Raw genomic sequence first — 22,463 nt, 5'->3', positions numbered from 1 at the left:
TTTGCTCGGAAGCCAGCGCCTTGCCCCAGAGGAACGCCTGGCTCAGCTGGGGCAAGTCGAACCACTAGCTGCTTGGTATGGTGTAGGGGCCAATGGGGATTATGTAAGGCTGGTGCTCACTCTGCTGCTACATGTCAGATCCCTGCTGCTGCCAGCCAGCACGTCCCCAGAGACAAGGACACAGGAGTTACCTCCTATCTGCTGGATCAGGAGCCCAGGCCTCCCGCATTGGCCCAGGGACTGGGATCTCCTCTGGTGAGCAGGATTTACTATAATCCAGCGACACAGCGACTTGGACCTGATCCAGTGACGCAGGGACCAGCGCCTAAGTTGCTGAGTCAGAGGTTAGGACTTTCCACAAGAGTTGAAGTGACTAGGAGCTCCCATAGCCCAGGGACATGGAGTCCCAGACCTAACCCATGGGATGGGGACAGGCCTTATTGAGTGACAGGAGCACCTAGCTCTTGGGGTCTCCTCCACTCCCCCAGCAATTGGGAGAAGGGCTTTCTCTTGTGTCCCTGGAACCAGGCCCTCCCTCCTCTTGCTGCGATGACGTGGCACCGCTGATCTGCATGGACGCTGCCGTTCCCAGGGCAGCTGCGTGAAACTGCCAGTCAGAGACAAAGTGACGGGCACTGGCCAGCCTCCTGGATCCCCTCCCCTACCGGGCCTGAGTCCTCGTTCATTTCTTGGTGTTGCCTTGTTGCTGCGGGAGCAAGGTAGAGGACACTCTGATCCTGCCACTGCTAGACCAGCTCTATCCTGGGCTCACACTTTCCACTTCCCTCCTTCACCAGCCGGAGAATCTGGCTGAGATCCAGGTCTGCCCACCTGCCCCTGTTAACAGAGATCCCCATGTGGGAGCTGTCTGCATAGGGATCACGAAGAAGACCCACAGGCAGGAGCTGGCGAGCCCCAGGCACTGTGGAAATGCAGTTATCAGGGAGCGGGTGGCTCAGGAGATGGGTTCTGGGTTCTCAATCTTTTCTCAATTGCCAGTTTCAAGCCAGCCAGAAACCAAGTCTCATCCCCATTGGTGTGAAGCAAACGGGGAAGGGGCGGGGGCGAGTCCAGTGCTCTGTGAAAAAGCTACATCACAACTAGATCTTGTGTTGCAGACTCAGCGGAGGCTAAGGGTTGAATGAACTGTGGAGACGGGGCAGGCCTGTCTGGGTCAGTGCTGAGTTGCACAGGCAGGGCCGGGCGAGGCTGCCCGTGCTGCCCCTGTCCGGCTGATAGTTTCCCATATTTCTCCGATCTAACCCAGCGGCATGGATGTGAATCAATTCTAGAACCAGGAGAGCCCAGGTGAACCCAAGCATTAGCGGGTGGGAGGGGGACAGAATTCCAGCCTCTAGGCCAGTCGTGTGCAGGATCCCGCCCTCGTGAGCCATGGCGCTCAGGGCAGGGGCTCTCGCTGATGCTCCTGCTAGCCAGCACCGATGTGCTGCTGTGTGGGGATGGAGAGCTCTAGTGGCTGCTTACCAGCCTCCACTGCCTCCTGCCCATGCACCCGCTCATGATTCCCTCTCCTTCCCCCCACAGCTGCATGCTCTCAGCTACTCGGAGTCCGACCTCTGGAGGAACGGCCTCCTGCGGACGTTTGGGACCCTGCCCTGGCGGAGGCGGCAAAGCAGTCAGCTGGAGCTCTCAGGCACCAGCGCTGGTGGTACGGGTCATCTGGGGAGCTCACTGGGCCAGTCCTGGCCTTTTGCGCGGCTACAGAGACCTGCGGTCGGCAGTGATTTGGATATGGCAGGCCGGCTTGACTTGTGCTCTGCTGGGAACCTGGCCGGAGAGCAGGAGACTCCAAAGCCATCTGCTTGGCCCATGGACACGGAGAATTCGAAGCCAGCCACACCCAGCCAGGTGGAAATCTTCACATCCTTTGACTCTCTGCTGGACAAAGAAGATGGGAGCTCCTGGGGAGAATCTGTCTCCATTGGCAGCACCTCCCTGGACATCCCTGCCAGCCCCAAGATGCAGGGGGAAGACTACAAGCATCCAGCCTCCCAGGAGGAACCCAGCAGAGCCCCAGAGCCTCTGACAGAATGGGCTGAAAGCCTTTTCCAAGAGTATTTAGACTCAGGGACCTTCCACCCTAAGGCAGCGGGGCAGCCAGACCATGCGAGTCATGGCCATAGGGAATCTATCTCTGAACCGGAGACCTGTCCATTTGCCAGTCCTTCCTATAATCAGATCAGCAGGATGGAGGAACCTGCAATAGGCAGAGAAAGCCCGGAACGGCCTCTGGAGACTATCCGGGGGGTTGAACCCGCCCCTGCCAAGAGGCCTGTGAAGATCCGCTACGAGGTAATGATCACTCTGACCAAGGAGCAGGAAGAGGCTGCGAAGAGCAGAGCAGAGGATCTGCTTAGGGTATGTGGGAATGGACTGGGTTCCCATGGAGCCGCGAAGCCAGCTGGGGAAGCAGGAGTTTCTCAGGAGGTTGCTGAGTTGCAGAAAATGGATGAGCAATGTCATGGGGAACCAGCCAGACCGGCTCCCCAGCTGGCAGCACGCAAGGAATTCCAAAACTTCATGCTGCAAAGGGAGGGTACTGCTGGGGTGACCGGGCAGGTCCGCCCAGTCACAGGGTGCCTGGTGACACCGCTGCAAGGATCAGTGCCCAGCCCCAGGCAGAGACGGGACTGGCAGGAACAGAGCCTGTCCCACTGCAGGGATCTCTCCGTAGCGGAGGGGAGAGCCGTCCGCACGGCAGGAGCCCCGGCCAGCAGGTACGTGAGGAAACAGGTTTTGAAAGGAACCTGGGCCAGCCCAGGCCCGTTGGCAAGAACTGGGGAGGGAGGCATGTCTCAGCAGAGACCGGAGCCACACTGGGAGCTGTATCCATCCAGCCTCCCTGGCACCTGAGCTCTCTCTCCCTCTGCCTGACTCATTGTCCCTGAGCAGCTGGGAAGGGACCCGAGAAGAGGAACCTCTGGCCGGATTCGCAGAGGGCCCCTGTGCCCGCTGATGTCATGGAGGGGGATGGGAACTCAGCCCTGCTGAGAACCAAGCCACTCATTTATTAAAACAGTGAAAGGGGCCCCCCAAGTTCTGGGCTTGTATAAATCCTGGTGGGGTGGGCGTTGGATCAGGGGGCTCAGCTCTAAAAGTGCAAGGCCAGATTCAGCTCCCAGTTCCATGGGTGTCAAAGCAGAATGAATGCACTGATAGCAGTGGAGTTACTCTGGATTTACTCCTGGGACCGGGCAGCAGAATTCAACCTGCCAGAGGCATAAAGAAACAACCTGGATCACATAAAAAAACAAAAAAACAGCTACATTTCAACCCGTGTATCCAACCCCCTTTCAGCTGATGTACCCGCCTATCCCAGCCACGCTCCTTTCGGAAGCAGGGCTTTCCTGTTGAAAGCCTGTTCACCCCAAATGCTTTTAACAGCCTGGAGTGTTGGAGGCAGTCTGGGTCACGCTGCAGGAGGGTTTCATTCTGAGTCTCATTTTAGTTGATTCGGGCTATTTTAAATATTGTAGTGACTTTGTGCCTGAGATGGAATCAGCCAGACAGCACTTCTGCCAAGCAGGAGGCGGGGGAATAATCAGAGCCAGTTATTGAAATTAACCTGCCTTGCCCGAATTCTTAACCCAGTCTCTCTGGCAGCAAACCCTCTGGCCCAAGTCCTTCCAGGCAGCACAGATCATGACCCTTTTTTGTCCACTAGAGACCACGGAGTGCTGGCTGCAGACAGGATTTCCATTAGGCCCCGCTGGGCAGCCAGCCCATCGTTGTGTGTCCAGATGTCTGGTGGTGTTACCTGGGCAGCTCAGTCTTTGTGCATCCAGACGTGTATTTTGTAGGAGCAAGGTAGTCCCAGGAGTTTGCTGTTGTTGAAAATATGGCTCCATCAACGGACTATTGGGGTTCAGGCCAGGGGAAGCCCCCAAATGTAGACAACGACATCATGAAATGTCAGCTGAGCAGAAACAGGCAGAAGAGAAGCTGGGGCTCTTCCTCGAGGTCACCAGTTCAAAGCCAGCCCTAGTAAGTGGTGGCTAGAACTTGTTACCATCTGATGCCTGTCCGGTGGCTGGGGTGACATGAGTCTGCAGGTCTCCATCTAGTTCCTAAGGTTCGAGTGTCTGCATCACAAAGCCTCCTTTTCAGCTGATGCTGATTGGCATGGCTGAAGTTGCAATTTATTGTTGTGTGTGTCCAGTGGCTTTGGAACAGTTTTTATAGTGGGAGTGCTGAGAACCACTGACCAAAACTGCAAACCCTGTGTATGATGGAAACTACTTCAAGCCAAGGGGCGCTCCTGTACCCCAGCGCCCCTGTGTGTGTCTCTAGGGTGCCCAGTATTTCGGGGCTCTTTACACAGTTTGGATTAGGAGCATTTAACTATCCACATTGGGAATCATAACAATAATAGCAATATTCCTTTAAGGCCAGAAGGGACTTCAACTACCTGAAAGGAGGTTCCAAAGAGAATGTATCTAGACTGTTCTCAGTGGTAGCAGATGACAGAACAAGGAGCAATGGTCTCAAGTTGCAGTGGGGGAGATTAAGGTTGGATATTAGGAAAAACTTTTTCACTCAGAGAGTGGCGAAGCACTGGAATGGGTTACCTAGGGAGGTGGTGGAATCTCCTTCCTTGGAGGTTTTTAAGATCAGGCTTGACAAAGCCCTGGCTGGGATGATTTAGTTGGAATTGGTCCTGCTTTGAGCAGGGAGTTGGACTAGATGACCTCCTGAGGTCCCTTCCAACGCTGATATTCTATGATTCTATGACCATCATGGTCATAGTCTGACCTCCGGCACAACGCAGGACACAGAACCTCACCCACCCACTCCTGTAACAAACCCCTGACCTCTGACCGACTTAACAAAGTCCTCAAATCGTGGTTTAAAGACTTCAATACCTATTTCGTTCGTGGCACTTTTCAGCAGTGAATCTCAAAGCCCTTTACGAAGGAGGTCAGTAAATGCATCTCATGGTACTGCAGCTTTAAAGGACAGACCTGGAGAAACTAAGTCAGTTGGTGAAATGCCAGGGCTCTCAGTTGGTCCAATAAAAGGTATTACCTCACCTATCAGGGTTCTTTGTGATCAGTCAGCAGGAGGGCTGGACACAAAGCTGCACCTCTGCTAAATGTCACCAGGTCTGAGATGAGCCATTTTTCTGGCAGGAATGAATTCCAGAAGCCAGAGGCAGCTGCTGAGAATTCCCAGCCTGTGACTCCTTCCTGGGACAGACAGCTGGAGCTTTCCGATGGTGGGGTGAGTCAGGGGGGAGAGTCAGTTTCTTAGGTAACTTGGTTTTGTGTCATTATGGGCCTTGTAACCAGCACCTTCACTTTCACCGGGAAGTGGCACGCCGCTGTGACGCGCTCTCGCCAGCTCGTTTTGCTCGGCAGGTCGCCAGACGTTTTCTGCAGTAGCCAAAGCTTCCAGGTGGCCTTTGAGGTAGAGCTGGTGGTCCGTTCTGAAGGGGACCACGATGAGGCCTGCATCCCAAAGGAAGGAATGTGTCAGCCCTTGACCAGCTGTGGGGGAAAGAAAATGTCTCTGGCCACTGAAGCAATTTGGGCATTTAGGAGCTGTGGCAGGCACCTGCCAAACCCCAAAGATTGGGAGCCACCTCAGCAATAGACGGGAAGATGCCTGCAGCTGAGGGAGTGGTCACAGGCTTAACCAGCCGCTCAGTGCTTCCTTTGCCAGCCAGCATCGGCTCCATCTTATCTGATTGATGCTCGCCTCCAGGCACCCATCTCTGCCAGACACTGGGCGAGCAGAGAGAGCTCTGTCTGGGGCCAGATGGCGATCGGAGCACCACCAGCACAGTGATGGCTCTGTAGCCCACGCTGCCTCGCGATTGCCCCAAGCAGTTTCCCATAGTCACTAAACAAATGCTGCAGAACTCCAGAGCTGAGAGTCCCCGTGAGATGGGACAACTGGGCGGTGCTGCACTTTGGGTCCCTGTTGACAGGAATGAATGGAACTGGTTTAAAGTGATACTGTCCAGACCTGCTGGGTCCCATACTGGAATCTTCAGAAGTGGAAGGATGGTCTAGTGGTTAAGGCACTAATGTAGGTTGGGAAACCAGTGGTCAGTTCTCAGCCACAGTCTTCCTGTGTAACCCTGGGCAAGTCACTGAGCCTCTGTGTGCCTCAGTTCCCCATCTGTACATTGGGGATAATAGCACTGCCCTGCTTCACAGGGGCAAGTGAGGATAAACACATTAAAGATTGTGAGGTGCTTAGAAGAATAGGGGCCATCTAGATATCTTAGACACAGTTAGCAGCACCTCATGGGTGACGTGGTCGAAGGCCACTGCTCTACTGGACACATGGCTTCTGGCCATTGCTCTGAGGAGATTAACCCCACCCTCATGCCTTAGTCTGGTCTGGACCCTGATTGGCCAGGGCCCAAAGAATCTGATGATGTCAGGCTCAGCTGCAGGTTGTGGGTGGCAATCTGGGCCTGAGATCTTTTGGAAATCTGGGGCAGGGAACTGAGCTTGTCTGTAGCTTGCTGCTGAGGCAGCGGGGCAGACAAGGGTTGTTCTGGGTTGAAAAGCCGTCCAAAGAGTTAAAGAGCTCAGGCAAAAGCAGTGTTTGCTTAGAGCGGGGAAGGAACACCTTGAAGTCACCTGCCAGCATGCAGGGGCTGCATAGTTATGGGGTCATCCAAACTGACTTTGGTCAGGTTACTGTAACACCAGTATTCAGATTGTAAGAATCTTTATTAAAAGCCTAATTGCAGCAGCAAGTTCAAGCACTCGGGCTTCTGACTCCTGCCCATACTCCGATACGTGTCTGTCTGAATGCTGGACTTGCACCTATACAAATTACCCCCTCTGAAAGAGGAGGCCGGGGGAGGTGCTGCATGTTAGTATGACCTTCTGGACAGAGCACTGGAATGGCACTCTGCCACCAACTGACTCGCGTGACCTAGGGCAAGTCACTTTGCTGCCCTGTGCCTCAGTTTCCTCTTCTGTAAAATGAGGATAGTGACACTGACCTCCTTTGCCAAGTGCTTTGATATCTACAGATGAAAAGTGCTAGATGAGAGCTAGGGTTTCATTATTAATTTTTACAAACAAAATTGAATCAGTTTAGAAACTGATGTTCATTTGTGGAACCTGATTAGCTAGTGAAAATCAGACTCCCATATCAATTTAACTTAAATTGATTGCTTAGGCCTGCTCTACAGACAGGTTTTGTATGGTTACGGGGATGAATTTTTACTGATATAATTGTCCTAGTTATACCAGTGTAAGCCCCTTTATTTCAGTATAACTGTCCAGTCTAGAAGGCAGTTGTACCTCTTTAACAATCCCAGTGTTGCTAAAGCAGGACCATTTGTATGTGTAGACAAGGCCATACTGACTTAAACTAAACCGATATCAGGGCCTCTTCGACCAATTTCAAAGGGCTGCACTGATTTGATGGCATCAGTTCCTAAAGCGACTTAGTTAAATCAGCGCAACTGTGGGGCCTTAGCGAGGGGTGAATATGAAAAGGAAACCTGCCTAGAAAGTGAACCAAAGGGAAGTAAACCACAGCAGATCAGAGAGCCACAGAGTCAGAGATCCTAATGAGGAGGAGTGGTGGCTGTCCGAAGCGGGGCAGGGACAGGCACATACTGATTCTCAGAAAGTAGGACTTTGCTGTACGGTCCCTGCCCCGAGCTGCTTGCAATCTAGGTTAATTATGATGAGCCGTGAGGCAGGTCAGGATGATGTTAGGCAAGGTGGGAGGCAGGTTACACTAAAAAGGTGAGACATGACGTTTCCCTTGTTATTAACGTAGGATGGGACCTGTGCTCCGAAAGCGTTTAGGCAGCTCTGAAAATTCCACCCATCACATGAAGGGAGTGGGACTTCTGGAGAGCGATTGGAATGAGAAAAGGAGTTGAATAGCCTCCAGGGCTTCGGGGGTTCATCCTTGGCATGGAGGGGCGGGGGCAGCATGGCAGACTGCACCCGAGGTAGGATTCTACCCTCTGTCCCTTTGATTCTCGCAGTGTAATCGAAGACTCCCTGGCTGCTGCTTTGGGGAAAGGGCTGAGAGAGGAGGAATGCACTGAGGGATGTAGATAGAGAGAGAGAGAGGGACCAGTCTGGGTGCTCAGGCAAAGGCAGTATGGCATGGGAAGCCCACCCCAAAGAAGTGGTGCCAGGATGCTGGCTGTGATTAGGTGGAGCACAGAGGGTGGTAGGCACAGGAGGACCAGTCAATACAGGGTGGACTCAAACACTCAGAACCAAATGCCTTCAAGAATGGGGGAGCCTGAATCTGGACCTTGTCTTACCCCGGGGAAAACTGCACCAGGGAAAATTGTGTCTGCACAAGGGGTCAGCACTGGCTGAAATTCCTGTGTAGACAGGGCCTCAGCCCCATAGCCCGTTGACTTCAGGGTAGTGCTCTCCTCTTATGGCAGGGGGTCTGAAGGGCCAGCCTCCTGCTGGCCCTCCTGATTCAGAGATTTCTTTTGAGCGGCATCCCCTTTTCCTCCCTCTGCCCCCGGATCCATTGGCGCCATTCCTGTACAACCAAGGAAGGCGCAGGATAGCTCCAACCCCCAGTCTGACCCAGCGACATTGAACAAACTCATTATGGAGAAATACTATGAGAAGCCAAGGATGTTAAATGCTTCTGGCTCAGTCATGCAGGAGGTGCCTGATTGTGATGCCTTGTCAGCTGCTTATTTGTAAACTGAGGAGCATAATAAAACTATTCTGGGGACGCCACACTCTGTAATAACAGAGTCTCCCCATCAGAAGACAGCGCTTAGCTAGGAAGACATTGTCTCTGCAGTGGGCAGGTGGGAGAACGTCTAATCCTGTCTTTCACTCTTCCTGCATGTCCATAAAGAGCCATGGACTTAACAGGGCCAAGAGCTTAGCAAGATTCAATGTGGGACTGGCATTTATATGACTATCCTGCATCCTAGTAAATGACAGCAATGTTTTGGGCTTACACCAATCTCTAAGTATTAGAGAACAGGATCGGACAGAATGTGTGTGTGTTACTGTGGGGTTCTTCTTACACCTGTCTCCAAAACATGTGGTGCCACCACTGTCAGAGACAGGCCCAAGGGCTAGATGGACCTCACGTCTGGTGATCCCTCTGCTGCCAAGAAGTACTAACACAGGGACACATCCGTTGACTTCCTCGGGCGTTTGGCACGAGTAAACGCTGAGTTTGGCCCAATATTCATAAAAACGCTTCCCTTCTTCTAGAGGAATCTACAGCTGGAACTCGCAGCGAGCCAGCCCTTTCCCAGGGGAGGTAAGAGAACAGAGGAAAGACCACTCCACTCCTGCTTCCTCAGAGGGAGGGGAGTATCCTGGCTGGTTGGTTTCTGACTCCTTTGTTTGCACAGTCGCTGGCTTGGCTTGGCCCAGACACCCAGGTGACTCACCCTGAAAATTATGGGCACTTTGCTCTGCCAGGTAGGGCAGGCCGGGCTGGCTCTGTTCCACCCTCCCACAGGAAATGCAGGTTGAACGTTTTCCAGCTGTTTTTTACAGGTGTCGCTCAGCACCTTGGTTCTGGAACACAACGACTGCTCTGATGTTTGGCTGGCTCCTAGGGCAGCTGCTCCTCCAGTGGGAGGCAGCGATGTGCAATGGGCTCCACCTGATTTCCACTGGGGCCTAGCCTGATGTACAAACTCTCACTGCATAACAGGCCTATGACCCAGATTCTGGGGTGCGATCCATCCCTGAGACCCGGGGGCAGTGGGCAGCTGCAATTACCTCTATACGTATGAGCCCATGCCCTCTGGAGCAGTTTCTGTGTGACGCCAACTATTAAACCAAGCCTGCCTTGCACTGTAACCACCTCCTATCAGGACTCCCCAGAAAATGTTGAGTCACAAGGACAAGCCGGGTAGAAAGTCCAGGGCATGGAAAAAAGGCTGTGACTGGAGTGGTCCGTAATTCTGGGGTGGGGCTGATCTGAGGTTAGTTAATTAAAGTGGGAGGAACTCAGTTCGGGTTGTGACTTCTACAAGATGGCGGCTGCTCAGTGTGGATGTATGATGGGCTCTCAGTGCTGGCGAGCGAGAACAGAGCCAAAGCAGACAGCTCTGGGCCTTGCCAGAGCACTGACAGCTTCTTGTGTCTCTTCTCTCCTCCCCCTGCAGCGCCCCCAGCTCCTTCGGGCCGTGCAGAGACGGCGAGGAAGCCCAGTCAGAGAGAGCCTGTGACGCTGGGACGGGGCTAGACGAGATGAAGAAGGTCGGTGGTAGCGCCTGCGCCCATCACTCCAAGCCGGGAAAGTCGACTCAGAGCACCTGGTTCAGCTGGAAGAAAACGCCTGCTGATCATCCCAAGGAAGAGGCCAAGCCCTGCATCCGCAAGGTCTCTCTGCTGTCGCGGAGGTTAGAGGCTGCTGCCAGCTCCTCCCGGGTGGCGATGCTGCTGGAGGCCTGGGAAAAGGGGACAATAGGCAGGGAATCTGTAGACTTGCCTTCTCCAACAGACAGCAGCTGCTCCCGATCTCCCGGCCTGCAGAAGGATTTCTCTGAACACACTCCCGTGTTCTCACAGATCTATTCGCCGGTTCAAAAGGAGACGAGGCCGACAGAAAGGGGAAAGCAGGCTGCTGATAGCACTACGGTCACTGAATCCCAGAGGGATGGCCACCTGTCCCGCGCTGCCAGCACCGCCATACCCACTGGGTCCCCAAGAGAAAGCCACAAGCCCAGTGCTCGTAGCACCACTACACCCACTGGGTCCCCAAGAGAAAGCCACATGCCCAATGCTCGTAGCACCACTACACCCCCTGGGTCCCCAAGAGAAAGCCACATGCCCAATGCTCGTAGCACCACTACACCCACTGGGTCCCCAAGAGAAAGCCACACGCCCAATGCTCGTAGCACCACTACACCCACTGGGTCCCCAAGAGAAAGCCACACGCCCAGTGCTCATAGCACCACTACACCCACTGGGTCCCCAAGAGAAAGCCACACACCCAGTGCGGTTGGCACCAATACGCCCATTTGTTCCCCAAGAGAAAGCCACAGGCCCAGTGCTGTTGGCGTCACTCCTGTGACCAGTTCCCAAAGGCAATCGCACTTCCCAAATGCTGGCAGCACGACTGTATTTAGATCCGAAAGGGAAATCCTCATGCTCAAAGCCGGAAGCACTGTTGGGTTTAGATCCGGAAGAGAAGTCATTGTGCCTACCGTTGAGAGCACCAGTGTAAGCGAATTCACACAAAGGAGTGGCACGTCTGTCCCTGGATCCCCAAGCGAAAGCTGCTGGCAATGTGCTGGTGGAAGCCTGATGGCCCTTGGTGAGGCTGCTAGTAGCTCTGCAGCTGGATCGCTGGGAGAAAACTGCATGATGCAAGCTGGCAGCACTGATGTGAGTGAATCCCAAGGAGACAGGGGCATACTGGGCGCCTTTAGCACCAGCATAACTGAACCCCAGATGCAGACCAGTCCCTTCGCTGTCAGCAGATCTGAAACCGAATGCAGCCTGCCAGGTCCGGGTGGTGCGGCCACAGCTGGGTCAGAAATGGAAAGCAGCGTGCCAAACACTGAGGGGGCCGTTTTAGCTGCACCCGGGACAAAGAACACATCTAAGGCTGCTGGCGAACCTGGAAATAGCACCCAAGCAGAAAGTGGCAATCCAGAGCCTTCAGCTAGAGTGCAGCTGTCGGCCTCCCAGGCTAAGGTCAGGGGAGAGGGGGATGAACCAGCTCAGAACTCTGAGGGATCTGCCCAAGAGCCAAACGTTTCATCCGAAGAGACCAAGGCCTCCCCTGAAGACTTGAGCCATGCCCAGCCAACGGGGAGTCACCAGGAGATGACAGAGGAGGACCCCGACCTGTCTGTGGACATGGAACTTTTGGTGGACACCCTCCGCAACATGGAGCCCTCCGAAATCCGAAAGCCTCCCAAGATCTCCCGGCTGTCGCGCTGTTCCTCGCGTGGAAAATACGCCACCCTGCCGCCCATTGATGAGTATCACGTCGCTCCCAAGTCCCAGGTTCCCTTCCCGGAGGCCCTGAGCGAGCTCTTTGGTCGGACGGAATGGAAGCAGCTGGAGGAGAATGGACCGAAACAGGAGAATGTGGATCCCTCCGGGGAGGAGGAAGAGGAGATAGAGAACCCGTATCTCAGTAAGGATGAGAAGCCACAGGCCAAAGAGGAGCCCAGGAAAGTTTACCCCTGGGAAAACATGTCAACTGAAATAGAAGAGAAGACGCTGTCTCTCCTGGGGAAGTTGAGGCAGCCCCCAGGGGATGAGAAAACTTCCAGGAATCAGAGCATCCTTTTCAACGCTAACATCCTCAAAGGCGCCTCCCTGCTGAAAGAGCTCCAGGAGCAGAAGGCAGTCCCCACAGAAGACAAGCCCTACTCCCGCTTGGACAGCAGCCTCCTCTACAGACGGTACGTCTCCTCTGTGACGCCCCCACTCAAAGCTCTGGAGAAGGAGCGAGAAGGAAGGAGCTCACCCACGCCAATTGACCCGGCTCTGCTAAATGCCAGCAGGCAGAGCTGGATGCCACCCAATGGACCACAGTTGAAACCCTGCAAACAGCTGACCTCTGAGCCTTCCCCTGCTGGACTCCAGGAGATGACAACAGTCCTCTCTCTGGACCCTCAGAAGGCACCAGGCACAGACAAAAACACTGGCCAGATTCCTCTGCTCTTCGTGGAGGCTGAGCAGAAAAATACTCCTCCCCCGTTGCTGGGTCACCCTGCAGCTGGGGTGAGTAAATCCACACTATGCAGTCAGGTGAGTCTCAAAAGCTCTGAGCAGGAAGCTGGCTCAGCTTGTCCTCGCCCCAGTCCCAATAATGCCACACCACTGAGCACCTCATCTGGTGGTAGGGGAATCAAAACTCACCAGGGGTTCCAGGTCCTAGAAACTCCCTTGGTCCCATTGCGCTGCTCTCACCCTGCAGCTTGCGTTCCACAGCTGATGGGGAAAAGTTACAAGGAAACTGATGGTGCTGGTGGGATCTGGATTCCCAAAGCAGAGTGCTGATAATCGTAATGAACAGTACTAATAACATCATCAATAATAGGTCAACTCGGGAAGTCCTTTCTCAGGCAAAACTCCCCTGTGAGTAAGGACAGCAGGGTCTGGCCATTGTAATATTCGTGATTGTTGTGAGGTCGGCCTTTGAAGGAGGGTGAAAGCTTTGCAGTGTTGGTTGGGGGGAGCTGATGTGAGGGAGTTCCACTCCGGCAGGCCCTGGGATCTGCACCCTTTTGAAGCCCTGGGGAGAACGCGGAGCAGTGTGGTGAATAGGAGGCGGGAGTGCAGACGCCCATCAGGATGAGGCTCTCGGGCATAGGCAGGATTGACGCTGCCATCGTGCCCCACACAGGGTGACCCAGCTGGGAACGAGCCGCTCTGGGATGGACAGAAGGGCCGATTCTGACACCCCTTCCTCAAACTATGCAGTGCCTTACTCCACGAGTAGCTCCATTGCCTTCTGCTCATGGAGTAAGGTGAGTAACGGACTCTGGAGTGGCCCAGAGAGAGACATTGAGCAGCGGGAGTGAGAGATGAGCTGATATGATTGCATGGTAGAGCTGGATTATATCGGACGAGGGATGGATGGGTGTGTTTGGGATTAGGTAGGTAGATGGCTATGCACAGGGAATGCATATGTAAGGACTAGATAGATGAGAATGGAGCTGTTTAGATAAGGGGCTGTGTATAAGGGGTAGGCAGACAGAGGTGTGTGGGGTTGGATAGATAGAAAGCTATGGATAAGAGAGAGAGAGCTAGCCAGCTGGAGGTGTCTGAGGACAGCTAGAGAGACGGCTGTGTAGGACGGGGCTGGATAGATAGAGAGAAGTGGGTGAGGTAATTGATGAACAGAGATGATGGGATGCCAGGTGTGTGGAAGAAATAGGGTGACCAGACAGCAAGTGTGAAAAATCAGGACGGGAGTGGGGGGTAATAGGTGCCTATGTAAGAAAAAGCTCCAAAAATCGGGACCGTCGCTATATAATTGGGACATCTGGTCGCCCTAGGAAGGAAGGAATCTTGGGGCAGACCAGAGAGGATGAGATGGGACCGAGGGAGCCTTCTCCAAGTGCCATTTCCTTCTGCTTCTTATCCAGTTTTCCTTTTCTTTTTTTCCAGCAAGAGGCAAAGAAACCCTCCCCGAAGCTCAACGGGAGACCTGGGAAGGTACTGACGCTGTAGGCAGGGCTGGGGTGGGGCCATCGGCCATGCTCAGGGGCAGGGCAGGCAAGTGAGGTTAGCAGTGGTATCATTTCTCTCCAGATCATTCTGTTCTCCGAGTCGGGCTTTGTGGGCCAGAAGAGGGAGATCTGGGGCGACGTCGCTGATGCTACGTCCTGGGAGCTCTCCCACACCATCTCCATCCAGGTGGTCCGAGGGTGGTAAGCGTGCCGCTGGCTGCTCTGCTCTAGCATGAGCTCGTGCAGCCACAAGGGCTAAGGATGGAGGTTACAGAGCCGCGCAGTGCTACAGGGGGAGTGATAGCACCGAAAAAGGAGCAGTGGGGGCAAAAAACCTAACTGGTTTTAAGGCTGAACTTGATGAGTTTATGGAGGGGATGGTACAATAAGGTTGCCTGCAATAGCACATGACCCATCTGCAACTGCTAGTAGCAAATATCTCCAACGGCCAGAGATGGGGAGGGCTCTGAGTTACCACACAGAATTCTTTCCCAGGTATCTGGCTGGTGGCAGGTCAGGATCTAACTGGTTGGTGTATTTGGGATCAGGAAGGAATTTTCTCCCAAATCAGATTGGCTGAGACCCCTGGGGGTTTTTGCCTTCCTCTGCAGTGTGGGCCATGGGTCGCTTGCTGGTTTGAACTCGAGTAACTGGTGGATTCTCAGCAACTTGAATCAAGCTCCGAGGACTTCAGTAACTCAACCAGAGGCCAGGGACCTACTACAGGAATGGGTGGGGGAGGTTCTGTCGCCTGCCATGTGCAGGTCAGACTGGATGATCCCGATGGTGCCCCCAGCCTTAAAGTCTATGAGTCTGTGACCCGCAGGAAGCTGCCTAGCTCAGCTTGCACAAGAACCCAAATCCCCACATTTGGGCAACTCTCCAGAGCTGGAGGGGGAGGCTAAGGCACTGAGCTGGGACTCAGGAGATGAGGGGTCCATTCCTGTCTCTGCCACTGTTCTCAGTGAGATCTTGGGAAAGAAATCTCTGTGCCTCGTTTTACCAGCAGGGAGAATAATCCTTCCTTTCTCCTACCTTTGATGGCTGGGTCTATTTAGATTGTGAGCTCCTTGGGGCAGGGCGTGCCCAGCACCTAACATGACGGGGCCCTAATTTTGGTGGTTAGAAACTAGTGCCACACTGGTAACATGCCCTCCCAAAGACTGAATCCAGGGCTCTGGTCACTCTCGGGGAACCGCATGACGGGGAGTTTAAACAGTGCTCCATTTGGCTCAGCTTGGGCTTGCACTCATCCCTCTGATTATTATCCCAGCTTCCCCATTCTGCTGGGAATTTAACAGTCTTTTGGTTATCAGCTCACTGTTTAATCGGGGCTGCCTGGTTATTCGCCTGGTTTGCTCCCTGCTGTGTGTTGACCCTGGGTTACTGTCCAAGGCCCTGATGCTGCAAAGTCATTCTCATAGGTAAGACCCTTTCTCCTACACAGAGTCCCACTGACACCACTGGGACGCCACATGAGCACTAGGGTTCCCTTTGCCCCGTCAGGATCCCAGTGGGCAGGCAAGTGGTGCTGGACTCCCAAGATGGGCACAGGGTCAGAGGCTGTGCTGGCAGGCAGCAGGGTTACCGTGCAGTGCTCTCAGTGCAAGACCCCCCTCCCGTGTCTTTGCTCCCTCTAGCTGGGTGATGTACGAGAAGCCGCGGTTCCATGGGCGGAAGTGTGTGCTGGCTGAGGGGGATGTGGAGATCAACAATCCATGGACAGCCTATGGGAAAGACGGGGAGGCGCCTGAGAACGCGCCCTTCCGCATCGGCTCCTTCAAGAGGGTGGTGAGGGTAAGTGCGGGACTGCATCGAGGCTGGTCTCCAGGTGGCTTTGATCCTCTTAGAAAACCCTTCACCTCCTCCAAAGCAATGGGATGTTCAGTAAAGTTGGGGAAATTTGTGGCACAAGCCCATCTCTGTCTTCCAGCAGGAGGGCCTGCATGCAGCTGGTGTGAGAGCAGAGTGCGAGGGAGGGCTATGCAGTGGGGCACTGCCAATGGAGTGGAGTGATGATGAGATCGTTGTCCATGGAAGCGTTCGTTGTAGGAGGTCAACATAGACAACGATGACGCCAATAATAAGAGTAACGTCAGGGATGGAGCAGTGGATTGTTTTTACAAGGCAGATTCTTGGAATCTCTAGGGCTTTCGGGTCCATTTGAAGGAGAATCTAAAATGTCAAACTCCTGCTCCGTAACCTGAGAAAAAGCCCGTGAGGGAAGTTGATCTTAGCTTGTCCTTTGGGATCTAGATTAGAGTGTGAAGCAGCTGGCACCTGATTGGAGGCCGGGGTAGGTTTCCCTGGGGTGGTTCTTAGTACAAGCTTGGGGAGAGATGAATGGTACTTTGGTCCCTGCTGGCTAGCAGGCTGCTGTCTGCTGTTTCAGGATTACCGGATCCCCGAGATCAGTTTGTTTACTGAGGAGAATGGAGAAGGCACAAAAGTGAAGTTCACAGATTCCTCAGAAGACACCCGGGTCCGTGGCAAGCCCTTGAAGGCCTCTTCCATCATTGTCCACTCTGGCCTGTAAGCCATGCGCACTGTGGTGCTGGGATCTGGGTGGGGTTCCTCTCTTCCTGCTTCGGCTTCCCAGTGCGACCCAGGGAGTTGCAGGGGAGACGAAAACCAGAGAAGGAGCCTGATCCAGTGCCCTTTGCAGTCAGCAGAAAGATTCACATTGAGTTCTGAGAGCAATGAATCAGGCCTAAGGCTTGTCCGTATGTAATTGTTTTCTCACTGTCCTCCAGGTGGCTCATTTACTCCAAACCTTTCTTTGATGATGACCCCTATGTTTTGGAGCCTGGCGGGTATCCCAATTTAAAAGCCTGGGGTGCGAAGGACCCTTCCGTCTGCTCTATGCATCCTATTAAACTGGTGAGTGCTCTGCACTGGTGCCTCCCACCTTCCCATTGGGGGATGCTACCAGCTAATCACTCTGTCCCTTCTAAGATACACAACCTTGTATCAGGATCAAGTATATCTTATAAGGGAGGGCCACCACTGTTGGAATTTGAAACTCCCCTGATGGAGATCGTTTGTCCTGAGCTGCATTTTCAGAAAGGTGTCTGGGACCTAGTGAAATGGCCAGTGCACTGTGGTGACTGGAACGAAGCAGGAACACTCTGAATCCCAAGGGCTGCACAGGGCAGGTGTCTCATCAGGCCAGAAGACAAGTGAAGCTCACACACTGCCCCCTCCTTCCTGACAAGACTATAAATCAGTCAGATTTTACTTCATTAGCCCTTAGCCTTAGCCTTGAATCCGTGCCCTGCTTCACTCTCTCTCTGCTGGGCAATTCTCATTCTGGTTTCCTCTTGTTTCAGGGCTGCCCTGCTGTAGAAAAACCTGGAGAGCCCAAGGTAAGAGAAGAAGGGACTTGCTGAGCCCAGGCCCTAAAACTGATCAGGTGAAAGGGTCAGTTCCCAAAGGGAAGGGTGTCCAGAGTGCTCACAGCTGCTGCTGAACCGGCCACTCCCCCCGGGAGGTGCTGCTGGGAAACACTCCAAGAGATGGGCTGGGGGACTGCTCACAACCCACTCTCAGCTGTTGCTAGGAGGAGTGACTATAGACAATAGTGTCAGAAGATTGGATGTGGCAGTGCTCCCGCTACTCCAGCCTCTTCCAGTAGGGGGCACTGTAGGGAATGGGGCAGGAGCACAGGCTGTGGGGAAGCTCCCAGCTACTCTGATCCCAGCCTATCCCAGCAGGAGTCACTAGGTCTGGATCTGAGGTTGCTCCATCGCCATGTGTTTCCTGTGTCTCTCCAGGCAGTGATCTACGAGAAGGCATGTTTCCAGGGCCACAGCTGCGAAGTGAACCGAGACATCTATGCTCTGAAGAAAGAGGAGAACAGCCAGGGCCCTGTGATGTCCACGGTGGGGTCTCTGCGCATCCTGGGGGGCTGGTGAGTGTATGGAGGAACTGCAGGGACCGGAGGGTGGGATTGTCGTCATTGCAAAGTGCCCTGGTGGCCAAAGTCCCAGGTGAAGAAGGAGCCCAGAGGTGTCCAAGCCCAGGAGCTGTTCTGGGGGAGGCGCCCCCTATACACAAATGGGAAAGGGGTCCCCCTAGCAATAGGAAAAGCATCTCGATAGCCTGAGGGTGAGTGTGGGTCCAGAAGGTGCATGACGGGACTGCTTGTCTGTCTCCATTTCCTCAGCTGGGTCGGCTACGAGAAGGAGGGGTTCCGGGGCCACCAGTATCTGCTGGAGGAAGGCGAATACCATGACTGGACACAGTGGGGAGGCTACAGCGACGAGCTGGTGTCCTTACGGCTGATCCGGACGGTGAGAGGAGCTGGCGGTGGGGCCAGCAGGGTGTCTGACAGGATTGCCATCTCCTTTACCCACGCCAGCCTGGGCAGGGCAGGCTCTCCCACGCTGCCTGCCCACCCGCCCACGTGCCTCAACTGAGGTCAGAGTACCAGAGGAGTTCAGCGCCTTTATCTATCCAGCCCTCGCCCTCTCTGAGGCCACTGTCCAGGATGGTGCCAGTCAGTGCCAGCTGTTTTTGTGCTGTGGACACCTGTCCCGCTGGGGCTCAGAAGACCCACCAAACTCATTACACACAGGGCACCGGCTGGTAACAACTGTTCAGGCTGGATTTGAACCAGTGAGCAAGTGGTTATCCCATTCTCTGTCACCTGCAGCATCCAGCACCACTAGGGACCCAGATTGTGTTTGCAGAGGGATCCCACCATGCCCCAGTGGCACCCACCGCCAAGCAGTGACACACAGGGAGGGACTCAGGCAGACACAGACTAAGAGAGGGTTCCCCTCTTCCCACAGGACTTCTCGGACCCGGCGCTGGTGCTCTTCAAGGCCATGGACTTCCAGGATGGGCCCAGTGTGGAGCTAAGCGAAGCGCTGCCCAACGTGGAGCTGGCCGGCTATGGAATCACAACCCAGTCCATCCATGTGCTGAGTGGAGTGTGAGCGCCCTGGGGAAGGGCGGGGTGAGGCTGGACTGTGTGGGGGCGGGGACAGTGCTGTAACAGGGAACAAGGGAGACAGCTTCAGTATAGAAGAGGGAAAAGGAGTTTAGGGTCTTGGCAAATCCAGTGCTGGGTAACTTAGTGACCTGCAGGAACATTTGTGCTAAGGACTGGGGGTAGGAATCCACATGCTTCAGGGCTGTTCACCACTGGGGTCAGGAAGTAATACTCCCCCACATGCAACACTGCACGATTGGCAGGGTGCATTGAGAGCCAGCGTGCTCACAGATGCTGCTGAACCGGCCACTCCCCCCCGGGAGATGCTGTTGGGGAACACTCCAAGTCACCCTGTTCCATTTCTCTGGCCAGGTGGGTGGCCTATGAGAACACGAACTTCTCAGGCGAGCAGTACATCCTGGAGAAAGGAGTGTATCGGAACTGTGAGGACTGGGGAGCCAGTGCCGGCCGGATCGCCTCTGTGCAACCTGTCCTCCAGGTGAGGAAGCCCTGTGTCTCCCCATACGCCCGCCTCCTGCGAGGAAGCCCACATTGCCCCAATTGCCTGCCCCTCTGGGCAAGAGTCCCACCCTGCCTTGCCCTTGCCCTATGGCCAAGGGGTATTAAGGAAAGAAGTCCTTCAATCTATGTTCTTTGGGCTTGATTCTCTATTGCCATCCACCTTCCTGCTATAGAGGGAGCGGCCAGCGAGGGGAGATGGCCCCGGGGCAATCCTCCCAGCATATTGCCTGTCCCGTGCTTGGTGTGGGGACAGAGCTGCTCCGAATCGGGGCCCTTTGCTCCACAGCACATCATGGGAAGCCCCCCAGGGCGTGAAGGGAGCTGGTGTGGGGCATGCGCTCCTGGCGCAGGCAGGGGGAGATAGTAACCGGTGTGGCTTGTTTTCTTCCAGGTTGGGCAGCACAGTCTGCATTTTGTCTCCAGGGTAAGAGATGGGATCCTTGGGGATGGGGGTGTAACCTGTCTCTCTCCAGCCTAGGCCTTTCTGCCGTGCCCATCCCCTGGGGTCTGGGTGCCTCTGGTAAGGGGATGTCAGTGGGACTGGGCGCTGGTTTGGTGCTGGGCTGGACGCACAAGCTTGAGCTGCTGGTGGATGCTGCCTTGCGAGGTGCCATGAGCTGCCTGCTGGAGGAGTGGCACGTATCCTTCCCCGGGTCCCATCTCCATTAAATGTCCCCCCTCCGACCCCATACCCTGCTGGCCCAGGCCCAGTTCATTCAGTTTCGCTCCCTGGGTTCTCCAGATCCAGCTGTTCTCAGATCCCGATTACCTGGGTGATCATGTCTCCTTTGAGGACGATCAGGTGTCCCTGCCGGAGGCCTTCGCTCCCCAGTCCTGCAGGGTCCATGGAGGCAGGTAACGCATCCTTCAGCCCAGCCAGAGCTGCTGTACATGCTCTGAGCCACGCACCCTAGTTACTAAGAGGGGCGGCCGAGCTGGTGTCGAAACGCTGGCGGCTGCACGAACCTCCCAGAGCTCTGACGAGGTGATTGGGAAGGTGGGAGATCATGCCAGGAATACCTGAGGGCTCTGCCCCAGCGGGCCATTCGGGGAGTTGAAGAGTAGGGTCCTCAGTTCCAGATCTGGGGAGGCTGGGCCCTGTGTGTTTGGCAAGGGGGCTGGGAAGCACATGGGCTTTTGAGGGTTGGGGTGGGGAGGATCTGGACGGGAGTTGCAGGAAACTGCCAGCTCCAAGGAGGGAAGGGCGTGGGGGCTGGTAGGTTAAGGAGGAATGCAGGTGTCTTGCAGGTTTGACAGAGGCGTGGCAGATCTGTGTGCTGGGGAAGAGGAGGGGAGGAGGGAGTGAGGTTCCCTGTGTTTGGAGTGGGCTGCAGCGGGTGCCGCTCACTGGTACATGAGCGTGGCACTGGAGGAGGGTTTGGGAAGAGCCCTGGGAGCCTGCCCCCCAGCCCCCTGCCTGCACTGAAGGCGCCTGGGGACAGAATCATCCCTGTGGGTGCATCTCACTTCCAGCTGGATTCTCTACGACGGCTGGGAGTTCGAGGGGGAACAGCACATTCTATCGGACGGTGAGTATCCGACGCTCACCGCCATGGGCTGCGTCTCATCCACGGCCATCCGGTCGCTGCAGAAGGTCCCAATTGTAAGTATTTCAAATCCCAATGCCGCTGCTTCCTCCCCATTCTCAGTTTCTTGTCTTTGCCCCCAGCGTCTGCCCGTTTGGATGTGTATCGCCATGTGCATTCTCCCTGCCTGCCCCATCCTGCCCCTTCGCTGCCTCCATTCCTTTCCCTTTTCCCTGCAGTTTTTCTCGGAGCCCTCAATCTTCCTGCATGGGCTGGAGTGTTTCGAAGGGAAGGAGATAGAGCTGACCAGCGAGGTGCGGAGCCTGCAGGCTGAGGGCTTCAATAACCACGTGCTGTCTGTGCGCGTGAAAGGCGGGATGTAAGTGAACAAACTTCCTTCAGCAGCACACACCAAGAAGAGGGGCCAGCGACCTCCCAGGGGCCCCCTCTGACATCCAGAAATAGTGATCCGCCTGGATAAACCAGGAAGAGTGCCCGGCAGTGACCTTCCGCCCACTAGGTGCACATCCGTCATGACCAGCAGTGCTATACCCCACCACACGTCCTGGGTACTGCTCAGTTGTGACCCACCTTGGATTTCCGTCACCCCCGCTGCAATAGGGAACGGTAGCCACCCTTCTGTGATGCCTGACATGTACCCAGGACAGTGACCAATAGTGATTCTCTTCGGAGCCGTGTCACACAGAAGGAAGTGTCCAGACACTGAGGGAACCACTCCACACCGTGCTCAGAGCCGCAGGGAAAGCCCTGCCTCCCTCCTGACGGCTGTGACCAGCTCCTGAGACCGGGACAGTCAAACCCAACCTATGCCAGCACCCAGAGCCCAGCCCACAGCTGACACTATGAGCCTGGTCACAGCTGCCCCAGGCCAGCCAGGCTGGGGACGCCTCTCCCAGGTCTCCCCTTCACAATGTGCTGTGGGAAAGGACTCAGTGCCCCTCTGAGGCTCCTCCCCAGAGACAGGCGCTGCTAAGGAACAGCGGCAGAGCCAGAACCAGGACAGACCCGTTCTGTTTGCTTCTCCCCATCTGACCCGGGGCCCCACCCCACTGGGATGCCAGCCAATCAGACTGTCAGCTATGCAGGTGTGTTTTGGCTTTGCCCCTGCACTGGCAGGAAGCCAGGCTGTGCAGTTTCCAGGCTGAAACAATAGGTTAACAAACACTCCCAGGTGGCTGAGCCCTGCCCCAGATGTGGAAGAACGTGAAGGTTAAAGAATAACCTGAAACACACAGGCCTGGCAATTTCCCCAGGTAGCACCCTCTGGGTGTTAACTCGGAGCAGGCTGGCCTTGAATTAAAGATGGAAT

The 22,463-nt window shown here is 54.9% G+C and overlaps 1 protein-coding gene across 2 annotated transcripts in view; it reads left to right on the top strand.

Moving 5' to 3' along the window:
• Nucleotides 1–22,463, top strand: part of CRYBG2 (crystallin beta-gamma domain containing 2) — a 30,298-nt gene that overhangs the window by 4,331 nt on the left and 3,504 nt on the right. Inside the window, exons 3-18 of one of the 2 annotated variants that reach the window (XM_050931989.1) lie at nt 1,546–2,738; nt 10,118–12,695; nt 14,088–14,135; nt 14,232–14,350; nt 15,790–15,946; nt 16,542–16,681; nt 16,903–17,029; nt 17,479–17,514; nt 17,923–18,059; nt 18,315–18,441; nt 18,943–19,085; nt 19,458–19,584; nt 19,999–20,031; nt 20,350–20,462; nt 21,081–21,210; nt 21,373–21,512. In XM_050931989.1, coding sequence (XP_050787946.1) covers nt 1,546–2,738; nt 10,118–12,695; nt 14,088–14,135; nt 14,232–14,350; nt 15,790–15,946; nt 16,542–16,681; nt 16,903–17,029; nt 17,479–17,514; nt 17,923–18,059; nt 18,315–18,441; nt 18,943–19,085; nt 19,458–19,584; nt 19,999–20,031; nt 20,350–20,462; nt 21,081–21,210; nt 21,373–21,512 — 5,348 coding nt within the window. Of the gene's footprint in view, nt 1–1,545; nt 2,739–10,117; nt 12,696–14,087; nt 14,136–14,231; nt 14,351–15,789; nt 15,947–16,541; nt 16,682–16,902; nt 17,030–17,478; nt 17,515–17,922; nt 18,060–18,314; nt 18,442–18,942; nt 19,086–19,457; nt 19,585–19,998; nt 20,032–20,349; nt 20,463–21,080; nt 21,513–22,463 lie in introns of both variants that reach the window. The other variant, XM_050931988.1, reaches the window with a different exon arrangement.

The sequence above is a fragment of the Gopherus flavomarginatus genome, chromosome 22 (assembly GCF_025201925.1).
Source record: "Gopherus flavomarginatus isolate rGopFla2 chromosome 22, rGopFla2.mat.asm, whole genome shotgun sequence".
Classification (NCBI taxonomy): Eukaryota; Metazoa; Chordata; order Testudines; family Testudinidae; genus Gopherus; species Gopherus flavomarginatus.
Note: the sequence above shows the minus strand (reverse complement) of the source record. Positions and strands in the feature narration are given on the sequence as shown.